Source organism: Canariomyces notabilis, assembly GCF_033297395.1.
Source record: "Canariomyces notabilis strain CBS 508.74 unplaced genomic scaffold N656scaffold_27, whole genome shotgun sequence".
In the NCBI taxonomy this organism is placed as follows: Eukaryota; Fungi; Ascomycota; class Sordariomycetes; order Sordariales; family Chaetomiaceae; genus Canariomyces; species Canariomyces notabilis.
Genome location: NW_027041849.1, coordinates 1 through 16,559, shown reverse-complemented (window position 1 = coordinate 16,559; position 16,559 = coordinate 1). Strand labels below are relative to the sequence as shown.

General features: G+C 56.1%; 4 protein-coding genes across 4 annotated transcripts; 3 read left to right on the top strand and 1 right to left on the bottom strand.

The window, feature by feature from the left end:
- Nucleotides 1–84: 84 nt before the first annotated feature.
- On the top strand, nucleotides 85–5,800 carry N656DRAFT_801160 (glycoside hydrolase family 55 protein; the record flags this gene model as incomplete). The annotated part of the gene is made up of 6 exons (XM_064818085.1): nucleotides 85–222; nucleotides 352–617; nucleotides 727–1,026; nucleotides 1,099–3,924; nucleotides 4,013–4,105; nucleotides 4,228–5,800. 6 exons carry the CDS (start codon nucleotides 85–87, stop codon nucleotides 5,798–5,800), a joined length of 5,196 nt encoding a protein of 1,731 aa, XP_064666599.1.
- A 2,084-nt stretch (nucleotides 5,801–7,884) lies between these two features.
- Nucleotides 7,885–9,422, top strand: N656DRAFT_687013 (uncharacterized protein; the record flags this gene model as incomplete). The annotated part of the gene is made up of 2 exons (XM_064810627.1): nucleotides 7,885–9,174; nucleotides 9,246–9,422. Coding segments are annotated over 2 exons (1,467 nt in total), but the record flags the coding sequence as incomplete, so codon positions are not given.
- A 1,154-nt stretch (nucleotides 9,423–10,576) lies between these two features.
- N656DRAFT_847984 (uncharacterized protein) lies at nucleotides 10,577–11,780 on the bottom strand (the record flags this gene model as incomplete). The annotated part of the gene is made up of 3 exons (XM_064819286.1): nucleotides 10,577–10,728; nucleotides 10,802–11,214; nucleotides 11,494–11,780. The coding sequence occupies 3 exons, from the start codon at nucleotides 11,778–11,780 to the stop codon at nucleotides 10,577–10,579; spliced, it is 852 nt and encodes a 283-aa protein (XP_064666597.1).
- Nucleotides 11,781–12,865: 1,085 nt separating this feature from the next.
- N656DRAFT_771213 (U-box-domain-containing protein) lies at nucleotides 12,866–13,843 on the top strand (the record flags this gene model as incomplete). Its single annotated transcript, XM_064813838.1, has 3 exons — nucleotides 12,866–12,954; nucleotides 12,986–13,586; nucleotides 13,670–13,843. The coding sequence occupies 3 exons, from the start codon at nucleotides 12,866–12,868 to the stop codon at nucleotides 13,841–13,843; spliced, it is 864 nt and encodes a 287-aa protein (XP_064666596.1).
- Between the last annotated feature and the right edge of the window lie 2,716 nt (nucleotides 13,844–16,559).

Here is a 16,559-nt window from a genome sequence, read left to right as displayed (position 1 = left end):
GTTCCCGGGCGACCCTGCAGGTACCATCGGGCTGTTGGTTCGGGAGAACAGGTGCCTGGCCAGCCGTGTTGACCCCCATCACCGATGACACCGAATATCTTCGCCGGAAGATCGGCCATGGAAAGGTACCATCGGTTAATCAGCCCGGCGTCAGGGCGAGTGGAGCCGTTCGGCCCGTTCGCCCGCCATGCTGACCCCTATCTTCGGATGTGCTCGGCGTTGGTAACGTTACGGCGTGAATGAAAATAGCTGCAGCCAGGGCTGTAATGCTTGCCCGTGCCCTGCCGTGGTGTCTAAGGTACCTTAGGTATGTACAAGTATGTACATTGTACAAGCACATACATATATCAGGTCTGGCTTCGCCTGTGCTGCGAGCCCGAAAAGGGGCACCATGTTATTGTTGGCAATCTGCCGCACCTCTGGGCCGCCCTCTTTTGGCTCCTCGCCAACTCTCTGTGTGGAATGGCGTCGTTACGATTTCAGTTCGTTGCGTGCCTGCTCGTATTCTTTGCTCTCCACGCGAGTCGACACGGGCTCGTGGCCTCGCAGTACTACCAGGACTATGAGTGGACCCTCATTCCCGACGGCCAGGGCGGCTTTACCACGGAGTACTACTAGTATGTGTCCATAATCTATATGTGGTTTGATCTCGCATTTCAGGTTGTCAACCGGGAACCTACCTTACCTGAAGGTATCGACGTGGAGCGCTGACCAAGCGCTGTGCAGCCGCGCTACCGTGGGAGAAACTCGTCGGCGGGTGATTGAACTCACGCCGCAAGTTGTCTACCTGTACTACAACTGTTACTACATGACCAACATCTGCAGCAACGCCCGCAAGTTCTTGGGCTCTCCGCGAGGCCAAAAGATGCACAGGAGCGGGCTGGATCTCGGCAGTGCCCCAATCTTCGGCTACGACCTCAACAGCGGCAAGAATTCAAACTTTCGCAACCACAATCGCCGTGAGCAGTCGTGCCCTGGGACGTGGAAGAACAATCATGCTTGTCCCGAGTTCGACCAGAAAACCGTGTGGCGCAACGACGGCCCTTGGGATTTCACCGAGCTTGAACCCAACACCAATTAAAACGAACTCAAGCACAGGCGGGACAGCCAGGGCAATATCATTGAGAGGTCCAGACTCATCTACACGTGCGATGAGTTCCCGCCAGCCACTTGGGTTGAGGGCGGCAGCGGCCTCGACAAAAACACGCCCTCGGAAACCCGCTGCGCCGGCTTCCGTTGTGAAAAGAACACCAAGGCCGAGCAGAACTGGCAAGCCGAGGCTCACAGCAAACTAAGGACAGTGCTCAGGAAGATGGTCAAGCGCCGGGAAGACGACTTCCCCTTCTATGACGCCAGCCAAAGTGTCATTTTGTTTAAATTCATTTTCGACCAAGGACAGGCCGACGGCCAGCCAGCAGCGGTTCTCGCCTATGACAACGAAGATTCATTGGATGTGCGCTTGGACGGCGCGTCAGTCTCGCAGGCGAAACGGGACATGGACACCAACTCAACGCACATGGCAGATGCTCCGAGTCCCTTGCCCGACTGGCAATCGGGAGTGCTGTACAAGAAGCTCCTGGCGCTCGTCGAGTCGGGCCAGGGGACCCGGGTTGCCGTTCATGCCAATGACTCGGACACGGAAGCTGCCATGCCTGTGCTGCATGTGCTTGGCATCAACATGAACATGGACATCATGGCCGACACGAGGCCAGCACCCCGTTGGCTGTCGGGCCATGAAGGGGGGGCGGCCACCCAAGGTTATGCGATGGCCGATAACATGAAGCGGAAGCCCAGCAAGGACCTTGAGGGGGACGAGACTTGGAGGCGCGCTTCAAGTTCAACTTCTCAGCCCGGTCCTGAAAGTTCTGGCCCCGTCACGCCTCTTCTCAACAAGGCGTCCGAGACCGACATTGAGAAAGCGCGGAGCATCGTCAAGCAGGCGATTGCCGAGTCGGCAAAGCGCAACAAGGCACGGTTTGAGAACCCGCTGCGCAACAGGTACCGACTGAAGCCCGGCACAATTGTGGGACAGACTGCCGTCGAGCGCCGCCGCGGCCTTCAAGCAGCAAGGGCGGACGAGGGAGCACAGGACATGCCTCCACCGCTCTTGGAAATCACCGACGAGATCGCCCAGGCCGCGGCGCTCGTGGCCGAAGCCGACGCCAGTGCCGCAGTAGCAGCAGGGACATGGAACAGCACTTACAGCAGAGTGACCAAGCGTCAGGCTCCCACGGGCACCTACTGGATGCAGAACATTGCCCGCAAGGGCATCGTCCCCTGGGGCGACGACTCAACCTACGCCGTCTTCCGCAACGTCCGCGACTACGGCGCGACGGGCAACGGCGTCACCGACGACACGGCGGCAATCAAGCGGGCCATGAACGACGGGAAGCGGTGCGGCGAAAAGTGCAACGGCTCGACCACCAAGAACGCCATTGTGTATTTCCCCCCCGGAACCTACCTCATCTCGACCACCATCCCCCTGCCGTTCGGGACCCAGGTCATTGGCGACGCCAACAACAGGCCGCTGCTCCTGGCCGCGCCCGGCTTTGTTGGCCTCGGCGTGCTGTCGACCAACGAGTACACGGGCGGCGGGACGGGGCCCGACGGACTGGACCAGCAGTACTACGTCAACACGGCCAACTTTTACCGCCAGATCCGCAACATTGTCATCGACGTGCGCGGTACGGCGCCCGACAAGAACATTGCCTGTCTCCACTACCAGATCGCCCAGGCCACCAGCCTGCAGAACGTCGAGCTCATCGCCGGGCCGACGCAGACGGGCATGTTCGCCGAGAACGGCAGCGGTGGCCAGATCTCGGACGTCACCTTTACGGGTGGCGCCTTTGGCATCTGGGGCGGCATCCAGCAGTTCACAGCCCAGCGCCTGCGCTTCAGCGGCTGCACCGTTGGCGTGCACGTCATCTGGGACTGGGGGTGGGTGTGGAAGTCCATCACCATGACCAACGTCGGCACGGGCTTCAAGCTGGTCCCTGAGGGAAGCAGCGGCAACATTGGGTCCGCCATGTTCCTGGACTCGTCCTTCACCAACGTCGGCACCGTCGTCCAGATCACGCCGCCGTCCTCGACCCCGGCTACCGGCACCACCGGCCTCGCGCTCGAGAACGTGGCGCTCTCGGGCGTCAGCAAGGCTGCCGTCGCCGATACCAGCGGTGCCGTACTGCTGGCGGGCGGCACGAGCAGGATAGAGCACTGGGCGCTGGGCCCTGTGTACGAGGGCTCGGTCGACGCCCGCAGCTTCTCGGCGGGCGGCAAGGTTGGCAACTACCGCCGGTCCCTGACGCTGACCAACGACAACGGGGCCTACTATGAGCGGCCCAAGCCGCAGTACGAGAGTGCCTCGGTTGGCGACTTTGTCCACATGCGCGACTTTGGGGCCACGGGCGATGGAACCACCGACGACACGGCCGCGTTCCAGCAGGCCCTGTACGCGAGCCAGGGCAAGATCCTCTTTGTTGACGCCGGCTCGTACGTCCTGACGTCGACCGTGACCGTGCCAACCGGGTCCCGGATCGTCGGGGAGACGTGGTCGCAGCTCGTTGCCGCAGGACCCTACTTCCAGGACGCCAAGAACCCCAAGGTCCTGCTGCGGGTGGGACTGCCCGGTCAGATCGGCGACGTCGAGATGCAAGACCTGATCATCACGACGCGTGGACCGACCGCCGGTGCTATCCTGATAGAATGGAACATCAAGGCCACGGTCCCTGGGTCGGCGGCGCTATGGGACTGCCACGTCCGCATCGGAGGCGCCACAGGAACCGAGCTGACGCCCGACGAGTGCCCTGCCCTGACTAGCGGCGTCAATCAAGGGTGCAATGCCGCCAGTCTGATGATGCACATCACGCCGTCAGCCTCGGGCTACTTTGAAAACATGTGGCTTTGGGTGGCTGACCATGACATTGAGTGCGTACCTATAGCCCCTTGATTTGCTGTAACCCTTTATATTGTCGAGGATTGCGCTGACCAGGCCGTTTTGTTTTCTTGTTTCCAGCGACCCCGATCTCGTGGACGCCAACAACACCATGATACAAAATTCTGTCTACGCCGCTCGTGGTTTGCTGGTCGAGAGTACACATGCCACTTGGTAAGTACCTTAACGAAGCTGAAGCATTCTTTACCCCTGAATTTTCAGCGTTGTACACATGCAGTATAACAACTTGGATGGAGCCCACCCACTAACACCAGAGCCAATGTGTGTGTCAACAGGCTCTACGGGACCTCGTCTGAGCACGCTGTTTACTACCAGTACAATTTCCACAAGGCGCGCAACATCTTCGCTGGCATGATCCAGACCGAGTCGCCGTATTTCCAGCCAACCCCGCCGCCGCCCGCTCCTTTCACCGACGCCGTTGGCGTGTTGCCCGGTGACCCCGATTACACGTGCAGCCCGGGCGACGAGTTCAGCGGATGCGATCAGTCGTGGGCCGTCATGATCCGGCAGTCGGAGAACATAGCCATCGCCGGTGCCGGCCTTTACTCGTGGTTCTCGACCTACACCCAAGAGTGCATCGGTTCACAGCTCTGCCAAAAGGCGCTTGTCCTCCTCGACGACAACTCGGCCAGCGTGCGCATTCAGCACCTTGTCACCATCGGTGCCAAGTACATGGCCGTCATGAACGGCCAAGGCATCCCGGCCGTCGACAATCTCAACGTGGACTCGCACCCTTTCTGGTCGCAGGTCTCGGTGCTCGATGTCAGCAGCAACGGCGCCCAGTTCAACGACCTGGTGTGGATTGACCCGGCCATCTGGGACATGGAGCAGCCCGAATTCACCTGTTCCGACCCTTGCCATGTCAAGATCCCCCCTTGGACCCGCGCCATGAGCACCGTCAATTATCCCCTGCTCACGGTGAGCGACGGAACCTGGACCAGCACCATCACAAAGGCGCCTCTGACCATCTCGGAATGGATGTTCGAGGAAGTCACCTTGACCCAAGCACCTGGCAACAAGAACAAACGCGCCCAGGGGTTCAGCGACTTCTGGCCCATTCCCGCCACCACATCGCGCTGGCCCGCTGTCGTCTACACGGGTCCCAACGGGTCACCAACCACCATCGCACCGACCGTGGCCTTCCCCACCCCGCCTTCCGCCATCGATGCTGCTGCAGCTCCCCCACCGACGGGGAGCTGGCCCTCGCGGGCGATCCGCCCCAGATACGGTTCGACTTACACGCCCGTCGTCGAGGAATGCGCCTTCTACGACGACAAATGCCTCACAAACCCACTCTACTACGGCGACAGCAGCGACGGGGGCGATGATTTCGACGAGGACTGGGCCGACGCCAGCATCACCTGCCCCGCCGCCGAGACCACCAGCACCAGAACCACCTCGGCGGCCACAAAAACCAGCATCAAGCCCACCGTCGCTCCTTCACCCTCACCCTCACCCCGGGTGGTGGACGACCCGAGGCAGAACGCGGTCGACTGCTACGACGGCGGGCAGCGGGCGACGCACCAGCAGCTGGACAATGCGATCGCCGAGTTTTGCGACGACGTGGCGGTGTACGCGTCGTGGAACGACGACGAGCTCATCACGCAGGATCTCTCGTTGGGCCGCTCCATCTACCAGGCCTCGACCGGCGCCTGGATCTCGCGCGTCATGGTCGACATCAACTTCACCATCCGCAAGGGCTGCACCTGGGACATTAGCCGCGCCGACTGCGAGCGCTACCTCAAGGTGCCCGTCGACAGCTGCAACTGCGCCGGCGTCGACGCCAAGCAGGGCGGCATCGTCGAGAACAATTGCGTCGTGTGGAGGATCGATCCGAATAAGATTTAGTGATGGATATTATACACCGCAACACTTTGTTATCATTGAACAAATCGATGAGACTCGTATAGAGTGATTGACATGTTACGCGCTTTTTGTCGATGTAGGGACGTCAATTTTTGACGGACTGATAATTACCTATATCATGGCAATTGGTCGTTGTTCACGATTCACGAATGAGGTATTTGTACACAGGAAGGCCCACCTTCAACGGGCGGGAATGAAGGGCAGAGGGAAAGAATCCGGTTGGCAGCACACGTGCCGAGGTGGGCCGTTTGTTTCATGTTGAAGCCATGGCTGAGCTCGTCCCAATTCTTCGCTTTGCAGATCGTGTGGCCCGCATCACTGTCCGCGACGATCTTCTCTGAAATCTCCCTCCGGACGCGTCTCTGTCAGAAATTGCCCATGGATGAATACCGCTGATATATCCGTACCTATGCGGATGATGTCCACGGCGTAGCAGGCCACATGTGATCGGAGTTGTTGCACAGTGCTTTAGGAGGGTAGATCTTCTGTCTTTGGAAGGCTACATATTAAAAGCCCTAGAATAGAACCTGCAAAATTCAATAAATGTTAAGAGGTACGAGTTACGGACTGTAATTCTTCAGCAAACAACAATCTCATCAGAGTCAATTCCATCAGCCAATATGGCCAGTTGACTCAGCCACCCCAGAAATGGTTTGCTGTCACGCACACATCACAGTGCGCAACCCCCACCTTCCAAACAAAGGCCATCGGCATCAGATGAATGTGATATTGACGAGTAATTAAAAAGGATAGCAGCAGCTACTGTACTTCAACTCTTCCGTAGGGACAGAGAATGCGATGAAAGGTTGACCCTGCGGATTAAGATGCGAGGGAAGTTCCAGAAGCCATGCCATTTTCTCATTCCACAAGATCACGACGACGGCGGTGAAGAGCTCCAGTCTCACAGCAGGGTGAGAATTTCGTGGAGCCAACGCGGAACGAACCAACCTGCAGTGGACGAGGCGGAGACGAGCCGAGCCAACGAAAGTGCTGTCCGTCATCCCGTCGTCCGTCCAGATCCCTGAACGGCTTGGCCAATGACATCCGGGCCAGCAATCTCGCTTGCTGGCCGATCTTCCAATCGACCAATCAGCGGCTTCGTGTCCCTGAAATGGACGTTGAAACGGGCCCATGCGCGAGAAAACAAGTCAGAGACCAGCCATCGGTCAGTGCGGATTCTTTTCGAAAGCCACATTGACATGACGGAACAGACCTTTGAGCCATCGGATTGTGATCCTGCAACAATGGTCTCTCTTTGCGGTGATGAATTGAGATGGACGGCAGAGGCTCTCGACGGGGTGAAAGTGAGCCAACAGACATCTCAATTTTCTGTAGACCACGGAATCCCGTCACTGCATAGCGGCACAGCATCACTTCAGTCCAACCCTGTCAGCAACCTGGAAGGGAAGGATCGCTGCCTAGCAATATCAACTGAGCGCTGATCCCTGGACTCCAGTTTGCTGGTTTTCGGGTCGGCTGTTTTTTGCAGAGCTCGGGTGCTTTGTGTTCCCAGACCCTCTCCACCTCTTCCCCGTTTGCCCCCCCCCCTTTTGCCCAATCCAACATAGAGCAGAGCCAGCAGGGAACCGGAAACAATATCCGTCCGGAGGGCCAGCCAACGCCTCCATACACGAGTGTTGTCGGCTCTTTCTCACCTCAACACCACAGCTGCTCTCAGACGCTCCCAGGCATTTTTCAGTGTCGTCGGGCGACTTGCTTGGTGACGATGACTGGCCGAAATTGAGATACCGTCGTTCCTTTCCTCAATTCAGCAGGACCAACTGTATTTTCCCTCCTTCGGGCTCGATCCGCTCAATCCCTTGTCTTCGCGCAGACACTTTGCCCGCGATCCGCTCCTTCGTATCTTCCCATCCCCAGGACAGAGTCACCACCTCCCTGAAGTACAGTACAGCTGGCACTCAGTATACACTTGGGAAAAGTTTCTGGACGGCAAGGACTGGTATTTACAGAAGTTGATATCCTGTGACGGGAGGACCGAGATTGATCGTGGTCCTAACTCATTGAGCGCCACAATGGTGCGCTTCTACGTCGCACGAAGAGGAGCCGTGGCAGCAAGGGAATCGTGGGAGGAGGTGGCCCCGGCTGCTGAGAAGGCTATCGTCCCGGGACGGGCAAAGGCTATGGCAGCAACGTCGTCGAAAATCCCGATGCAGCGATTGATACCGGCAGCCTCCCCAAGTGCCCCACTGGCACCTGGTGATGTCAAAAGGGCCGAGGAGACAAGCACACCAACTGAGGTGTTGCCCACAGAAATCCCTAACCCAACAGCCTCGCTTCCTATTACCACGATCGAATCCCTTGCCCTCGCCCCGACGACATCCCCGACCACAAGCACAACAGTTTCCAGCCAAAATATCGGACAAACCCAGACAGGCGCGGCACATTCGACAGCTACCGCGGGGACGGACGCTGAGGGCGGCGATGGGGAAATGAACGTGGCCGTGAAGGCCGGCATCGCAATTGGTGCCCTCGGAGGCGTCCTAGTCGTGTTTGTGCTGGTGTGGCTCCTCTTCAGCATGCGGAGGAAGAAGCTTGAGAGGCAGAGACAGCAGATCGAGGCCGACGAAAAGATCCACGGACCGTTCACCGATGCCGCAGCGATCCGAAGCCCGACCACGGCACCGAGACTCAGCCTCAGACCCATCACCCAATTCTTCCCAGCCCTCAACACAACTAATCAGGCCGAAAGGGGCGCCAATTGTGGCATCCCGTTGACTCTCAATCCTGTTTCAGCATCCCCGACGGCCTCCATGTCACCCTTGAACCCCCCGGCTGGAGGCAGCGCTTGGGAGCGCCTGACGTTGAACTCAACCCTGAACGCGCCTAGCCCTCACGGAGACCGACCAGGCACAAGCACCAGCAGCCTCTATCCGAACGACCCGTTCAATGACACGCAGCGTGTCCATAACAATGAGCCTGTCAGCCCAATCAGCTCGATGGGCTCTTTTGAGAACCGGCCTCGCGCCCCAACTGCGACTGACGCGCACTCGGAACCCGTATCGCCCATCGAAGATGACGAAGCCGATACCGCCGCCACCCTGACCAGGAAGGCATCCATGCGCAAGGACCTGCCCAAACCGCTCGATCTAACCAAGCCCCCGTCTCCCCTATACGTTCCGCCCAGTCCCGCCGCCACCGAATATAGCATGCACTCGATGGCGCCAGGCCAGGCCCCCGGCCCCTCGGCCAGCGCAGCCGCCATCGCCGCAGCAGGCGGTCCATCCCACTCAACAGTCCACCGTGTCCAGCTCGACTTCAAGCCGATGCTGGAAGACGAGTTGGAAGTAAAAGCTGGACAACTCGTGAGGCTGTTGCATCAGTATGACGACGGTTGGGTACGTTGCCTCCTTTATCGCGCCTCTCCTTTCAAGCATCTCTCCTTGCCCAAAGTAACATGTTATTTCAGGCCCTCTGCATCCGCCTTGACCGCTCCGAGCAGGGCGTCGTCCCGCGGACATGTCTGTCCACCCGACCGGTCAAGCCTCGCCCCGCGCACACGGGCGCCGCCGGCAGCGGGAGTAGCTTCCGTTTCGGACCGCCCGTCAACCCCTCGTATCAGCATCATCGCCAGCAAAGCAGCAGCGCCAGCAGCGGGAGATTTTTCCGGCCACATTCCCTGGGTGGTCCGCTAGGACCCGGCATGAACTCCGGCAACAACGCCGCCGCCGGCGGCGGCGGTGGCAATGGAGGGCGGTACCGGCCGGGCCAGGGCATGCCGTCGTACAACACCGGCGGAGGAAGAAGAGCTGTTCCCGCTCCACCCGCTCCCAGTCAAGTACAGGGACACCGACAAGGTCAGGGTCAGGGTCAGGGGCAGTACCGTGGTTATGGCTATGGCCATGGCCATGGCCATGGCGATAGCGATGGGTACGATAGCGAGTACGACAATCACCCGTCACAGGGCATGCCGGGACAGGCCTATTAAGGAACATATTCCGAGTGTGCCGGTGTTTCGTGTTGGGAAAAGGAGCTGCGGTTATGCTGGGCGTTGTGTTCTGGTGTAATGTGTATCGGATCGGATCGGATGGCGTTTAGGGGCGAGTGAGCGGGAATTCGGTGTTTTTCTTTTTTTGGATTGGGTGAGGGAGAAATGGTACTTGTTCGGCTTGGATAACACTTGGAAGTTTGTACGGAGGCGGTGCTGTACGGCAAGCCCCATCTGTTTGATGGGATGCGATTTCGAGATGTCTCGTCGCTAGATTGCGATGAATTGCTGGTTCCATTCGTGTGCCATTTGCCGTTTCCCGCGATATTCACGGTGTACGGAAGGAAAGCTTGGTTGGGGAACGGTGGGCCTGGGGTTGGTGGGTTTTTTTTCTCATGTTTTGGTTCCCAATTGTCCATTTGGATAATGTTTTCACCATGCTGGAATGTTGCCGGATGGGATGGTACGACTGTTGTGGCTGCTGTAGCATTGACGAACGGTACTATGAACTAGGAGACAAGGAGCTTGCTTCCATGTCTGAGACGCCTAAACTCAGAACTGGAGTCCGATATATGGTCTGTACCTATTTACTTGGACATCGACCCTGAGGAACATGGGAAATGGGGCTCAGGAATGCCTGAGAAAAAGCCATCAAAAAACCGTTGGAGTGTGCACGCATGTGGTTCCCCTGACTCAATAGACTGTACGCCTCCTACTACGCCATATAAAACGTGAAACGGTCCAGTTGTTCTAATGTCTCTCAAGGCCAAAACCCCTTTCTACCTGTCACACCGCCCATTAAAGCGATATCTCTAGTTGAAACGCTTATAACAGCCGGTACAGCCAACCATAATGGGGAGGTAGTCGAGGTCGTCCTCAATCTCATCATCAGAGTAGCCCAGGGAGTCCCAATAGGCCGGTCTTGGGCCCCTCTCCACGACGAACGGAGCGTCTTTGATCTTTTCTGCTTCCAAGTAGTATGGCTCCCATGCTTTGCGCTCTTCAGGGTCCGCAGGGAGCTCCGGCAGCGCCAAAACGAAGTGACCCCCCGTTTGCAACGCGGACGTCAAATAGCCTTTTGAAGAAGCGTGTCTCTCTGGTGCGGCGGTGCCATGGTCGTGAGTCATCAGCGTCCACCCACACGTGCAAGGAGCGGAGGATCGGTAGCTTTGCTAACAGGTCGCACACATGATGCCACGAGTTGGACTTGATGGAGACGCCCGGACCACCTGGGCCGGCACAGAGGTGAGGTGGCGGCTGCACCTCGTCCTCAGGCTCTGAGGCGTAAATCCAGCCGACAAAACTGCTCACACGAACGCAGAGCTCTAAGGAGCGGAGCGGGTAGCGGTCATCGTCCTGCCCGTAGGCCAACAGGAAGGCTACCGCCTCTCGCTCGTTGGTGAAGACAAATGTGGTGTTGCTGTAAATCGATGGCAGGCATTCGAGGTACCTGCCCTAAGAATCAATACCCTTCTCGGGTCAAGGCTAGGCTCTGGTTAGATAGCGGGACTTACATCCGCTTGCACGTCCTCAAGACATCAAGGAAAACGCTCCTCCTAGGACCCTCAACTCGGACAACTCCTGGTTGGGAACATTTCGATTTCCTGAACTTCCTTTTTCCGGCAGAGCCAGTGCCTCTTTCCGGTCTCTTGCCTCCTGACACGGCCAGTGAAAGCCACACTCGCTCCTTACGCGGGCCGTCCACAACGCGTGTTCGTCCGATCCGTACCTAGCACGGGAGCACCCGTCGATGCGGGCGTCAGGCGCACGTGGATCGGCAATGCACCGCGTGTGGGACCATCGCAGCCTGCGACTCCTTGGGTCCACGCTGGGCACAACAGTGCGTGGAAGCTGGACTTCCTCCGCGTGTATGTGTAACCGCGACGAGGAGAGATTCCAAAACTCGAGATAGATGAGATTGCGGATTTCGATGGGGAGGCGCGTGAAGAATAACGAGGTGAGTTGCGGGTTGGAAGTGCGACTGAGCAAGGCAATGTCGGGACCCCTGCCGGCCATTGAGAATTTGCTCACGATGTCCCCTGAGTTTTCTTGTGTGGGGCGAAAGGTGTCCATGTCTGTAGACGAGACGGTGTAGCTGGAGAGTTCAAATTCGGTACAGAAATGACTTTCTTGGAGTTTGCTAAATCGCCTGTGTGTCTTGATTACAGGAAGGCGCCGCCCTGAGCTACCTGCTATCGTCGGGTGGTTGGCTCCTGCCTCGCATGCGAAAGTGTTGCTGGGCCGCTTTGCGCTATGCAGGATTGGCTGAACGCTATCTGTAGCGCATCACCAACACCAACATCCAACAGCAGGAGATTTTGAGGGGTTCGCAACAGCGGCTCTGCAAGTCTACCGACATGACGGCAAGGTACGTATGTAATTGGACTGAATTGACAGCGTTGAGCCTAGTATTCGGCACCAGGTTTGGTGCATCTGGAGCCGCGTCTGAGATGAGATGAGATGAGATCGTGAAGTGGTTGGTGTGGGCAGACCGTGACGGCAATGATGGTAAGTTGGACCCTCAAAAGGGAAAGGGGTTCGGGATCGGAGTGCGGAGTGGCCCCACTGCAAGTGTAAAAAGCGGGCCCAACTTTCCCCACAGCAACACCTGTTTCCGTAACTTCGGCAGACCGGTGGCGGCCGGCAACTCAGATTGAACCGGCCCGGCTTCTAGAATCTTCCCACTTGACAAATCGGACCAATGATCTTGTCCCCGCCGCAGCCGTCGGAGAGGTGCGCAGCGAAGTGCTACTGCTCGCATTGAACCCCACCAAAAAGCTCGCGATTAAACATCCTGACACCCCTTGGAAACATTGGCCGATTCCCAGCACCTCAATTGCTCTGTCCAAGAAATTCGACTGCATTGCTTGCCCAGGCTGGGCCTAGGTCAAGCTTGACTCGCTATATTAAAGGCACTCAAATCGACCTCCCAACTTTCAAGCTTGCATTCATCGCCAGTACCTTCCTTCCAAAGGCTCGTCCCTTACCGCGATCTCAGCGCCATCCCTGCAACCAGCAGCACTCTTGCGCGAAGGCAATCTGCGTCTTTGATCTTACAGTAGCAAACGGTTCCCCAAATAATGCCGTGACGACCTTGCGCCATGTCCAAATCGGTGCAACTCAAAGAGGAGGGCAACCGCCGCTTTCAGGCCGGCGACTACGTGATGGCCGAGGCCCTCTACTCGAATGCGTAAGCTGTGCGCCTTGCAAACAGAAGCAAGAACGGCCAGCGGCCCGTTTGCCTGGCTAACATGGTCCCGCCACAGCCTCATTGTCGACCCAAACAACCCAGCCCTCTACACCAACCGCGCCATGGCCCGGCTTAAACTGTCACAATGGGACGACGCCATCGCAGACTGCAACGAATGCCTGAAGCTGTCGCCCGACAGCATGAAGGCGCACTACTCGCTCTCGCAGGCGCATCTTGCGCTGCACGCCTACGACGACGCCCTGGAGCATGCCCTGAAAGCCCACAAACTCTGCGCGCAGTCCATGGACAAGAGCCTGGCCACCATCACAGCCCACGTGCTCAAGTGCAAGAAGGAACGATGGGATGACATGGAGAAGCGGAGGTTACGGGAGACGTCCGGGTTGCAGGTCGAGGTGCTCGAGCTCCTCCAGCGTGAGCGGGACCAGGCCATTCGGGACGCCGCCGATCTCGACGAGGGCAGCAGGAAAGAGATTGAAGCCGAATGGGACCAGAAGATTGAGCAGATGCGGGATGTGTTTGAGAGGGCGAGGTCAGGCAAGGAGAAACGCCGCAAGGTTCCCGACTGGGCCATTGATGACATTACCTTCGAGGTCATGGTTGACCCGGTTATTGTAGGTTTTGACGCTCTGCTCCTGAAAACAAGTACATGTTCTGCTCAGCCGCGATAAACCTTTTCTAACATTTTCTCCGGCAGACAAAAACTGGCAAGTCTTACGAGCGCGCCGCCATTGTCGAGCATCTGCGCCGGCAACCCCAAGATCCTCTCACGAGAGAAACCTTGTACATATCCGAATTGAGACCGAACCTTGGCCTGAAGCAGGCCTGCAATGACTTCCTCGAGGAGAACGGCTGGGCCGCAGACTGGTGAGGAAGCGGCACGTTGGCGGCTTTGGAGGGCGATTCTTTGACCATGCAGCATCTTGGGGCATAGCACGGCGTTAAGGATCCCTTTTGTTGGAATTTGACCTAGTGTACTAGTCTTGAGTTGATGATTATATGATTGTAATAGGGAATTGATTACAGGAACGAGAAAACGAGGAAACGAATCGATTATCCTATCAAATTGAGGAGCCGAGACGTTGAACATAAGTTAATAAGTTGACTGCCGTAGGAGTTATTTGGCGAAAAGCGATCTTGAATCAAGGGATAATGGCGTTGATGAGCTGTTAAGCAAGGAATGACTCAATCCAATTCAATTCCAATTCAATTCAATCAGAACCTTCCAATTTCCAATTCAACTAAAGGCATTTAAATATCTTTCAATTCAATTAGGTTTTATACCCAATTCGACTTAATTGATCAATTTTGCTAACCTTTTTCCTAGGTTTTCCTAGGCTTCAATTCCTTCCTTTGAATCCTTCCTACGATGCTACGAATACGATGCTAAACGAACGTTCCCAACGCCTGCCGCCCACCGCCGTCATTCCTATAGCCGTTCAAATAGAGCCTTAGCTAGTTAGGCCCTTTCTTATATATATATCGCTAATAGAATTGCTAATAGATTCCTAGCTAGTCAAGTACTTTCTTATACATATATATCTTATTACTAATAGAGCCCAAGAGCCTTAGCTAGTTAAGCGCTTTCTTATATATATATCTTATTATTAGAGTCCTAGCTAGTTAAGTACTTTTATATATATATATTGCTAATAGAGCTAATTAAAGAGCTATATCTTTATATATAGGAAAAGGAGTACTTAATTCAATTTAAATTACTAACGTACTTGCATAACGAGTTGCGCAGCATAACGAGTTGCGCACTTTTCTTGCACCTGCATTGCTTTGTATAAGTCAATTCAACCACAATACCTCTAATTAATTGAAACTACTCAGACTCGCTTTCATCAGACGTCCTTGCAACTACCTGACCAGTTCGTGCATTATGGCCGGGCTTCTTGCAGTTGCTACAGAGCCGAACGTGTGGCGTAGCCGCAGTACTACAACCACTACTCCCAGACGTTTCCTTACAATCCTGACCACCAAATCCCTGTTCGGCCATTAAACTGTCGCCTCTTGTAGACTAAGTGATCCACCATCTTGCAAACGTGTTTTTTTGGTCCTACGTCGCTTGCTTTGCCGCTCATTTGCCGTACGGAGCTCCTTGGTCTCAGCTCGGAGCAACACCAGCTCATGGGCTAACATCGAGATGCTCTTTGCTTGCAAGTCGATAATGTCGAAAATGTGAGTGGGAGAGCTACCTTGATGGTTTTCAATCTTCCGCTTGAGTGTGCTAGAGCTTAGGATTGCTTCCTGCGCGTTGGAGGGTGTCTTGGGCACCCAAGATGTAGCTGTTCCAGGGCGCGAGCTCGGAGGAGATGGGGTGTTGGGCTTAGGGTCGAGGCGAGAAACTACAGATTCGGGGTCGAAAGGGACGAGGCCAGCTGCTCTAAAGCCCGCCCGTATATTGTTCGCTGTGATTGAGGCATGGAATGCCTCGACAAATGCGTCAAAGAAGTCTTCCTTCGAGATGTGAGTGATTCGCATCCGCATCATCTTCTCGATTTGCTTGCCATACGCGGCCTTAAGCGGGCTGAAACATCCTATATCGAGAGGCTGAAGGAAGTGAGATGAATGGGGAGGCATGCAGAGTGTAACAATGCTGTTGGCCTTGCAGAAATCCTCAAAGTCGACCGAGTGGTGGCTTTCGTGGCCGGCAAGGATAAGTAGCCGATATACCCCTCTTGTACGACGCTTGGTAGAATGATCAAAATATTTTAACCAATCTAGACCAATCTCACTTGTAGTCCAGCCATTTTCACTGGTGTGGACTCTCCATTCGGGCTGGAATCGGCTGTCCTGATACCAGGGCAGGAGGTGGTTTTTCCCCTTGACAACGAAATACGGCGGCACGACCCAGCCATCTGCACACACGGCTTGGATCACCGTAACCCACTCCCGATTGCCAGGCTGCTTCATACGAGGCCGACCGCGGCGTTCGGAGCTTGTCACGACTTTTGCAGCCGAAAGTATCCCCATCTGGAACCCAGTCTCGTCGAAATTGTAGATATCCCCTTCCTGGATCGTGTACTTGTCAATCACATTTCGTACAAGTCGAAACCACGCGTTTACCACGTCAGGATCTTCGCATTGGGTTCTCTGGTAGTCGATCCGGCGTCAAAAACGTGTTGTAAGCTCGGGGTGTCGGTTCACGAAGTTGTTCGCCCATCGGGGTCCGACGCGTGACGCGTCGCGTGCTACGTGAAGACGATCGGCCATATCTTGGACGTCAGAGAGCCAGGGCTGAAATCCTCGCGCATCAAGGTCCAGTACCCTCTCAAGAAGGACCTTTTCCTCTAAGTCGGTCAGTTTTCGAAGGTTGGCGGCTATTTCGTGGCGTGGTTGCTTTCCAGCTCGTCAATAGCGGAGCGAGCTTTCGGGAATATCGTAGATCGTAGCAGCTTTTCGAACGGAAAGTTTTGGGTCTTTTTCAAGAGTTTCAAGTGCAAGGAAAATACGACTCTCTTTTGGAAGAGGTTCCATTGTGTGTTGTGGGAGTAATACAGTGATTGAGTTGGGTGATTGTAAATGGGAGAAAAGTGCGCAACTCGTTATGCTGCGCAACTCGTTATGCAAGTACGTTATCT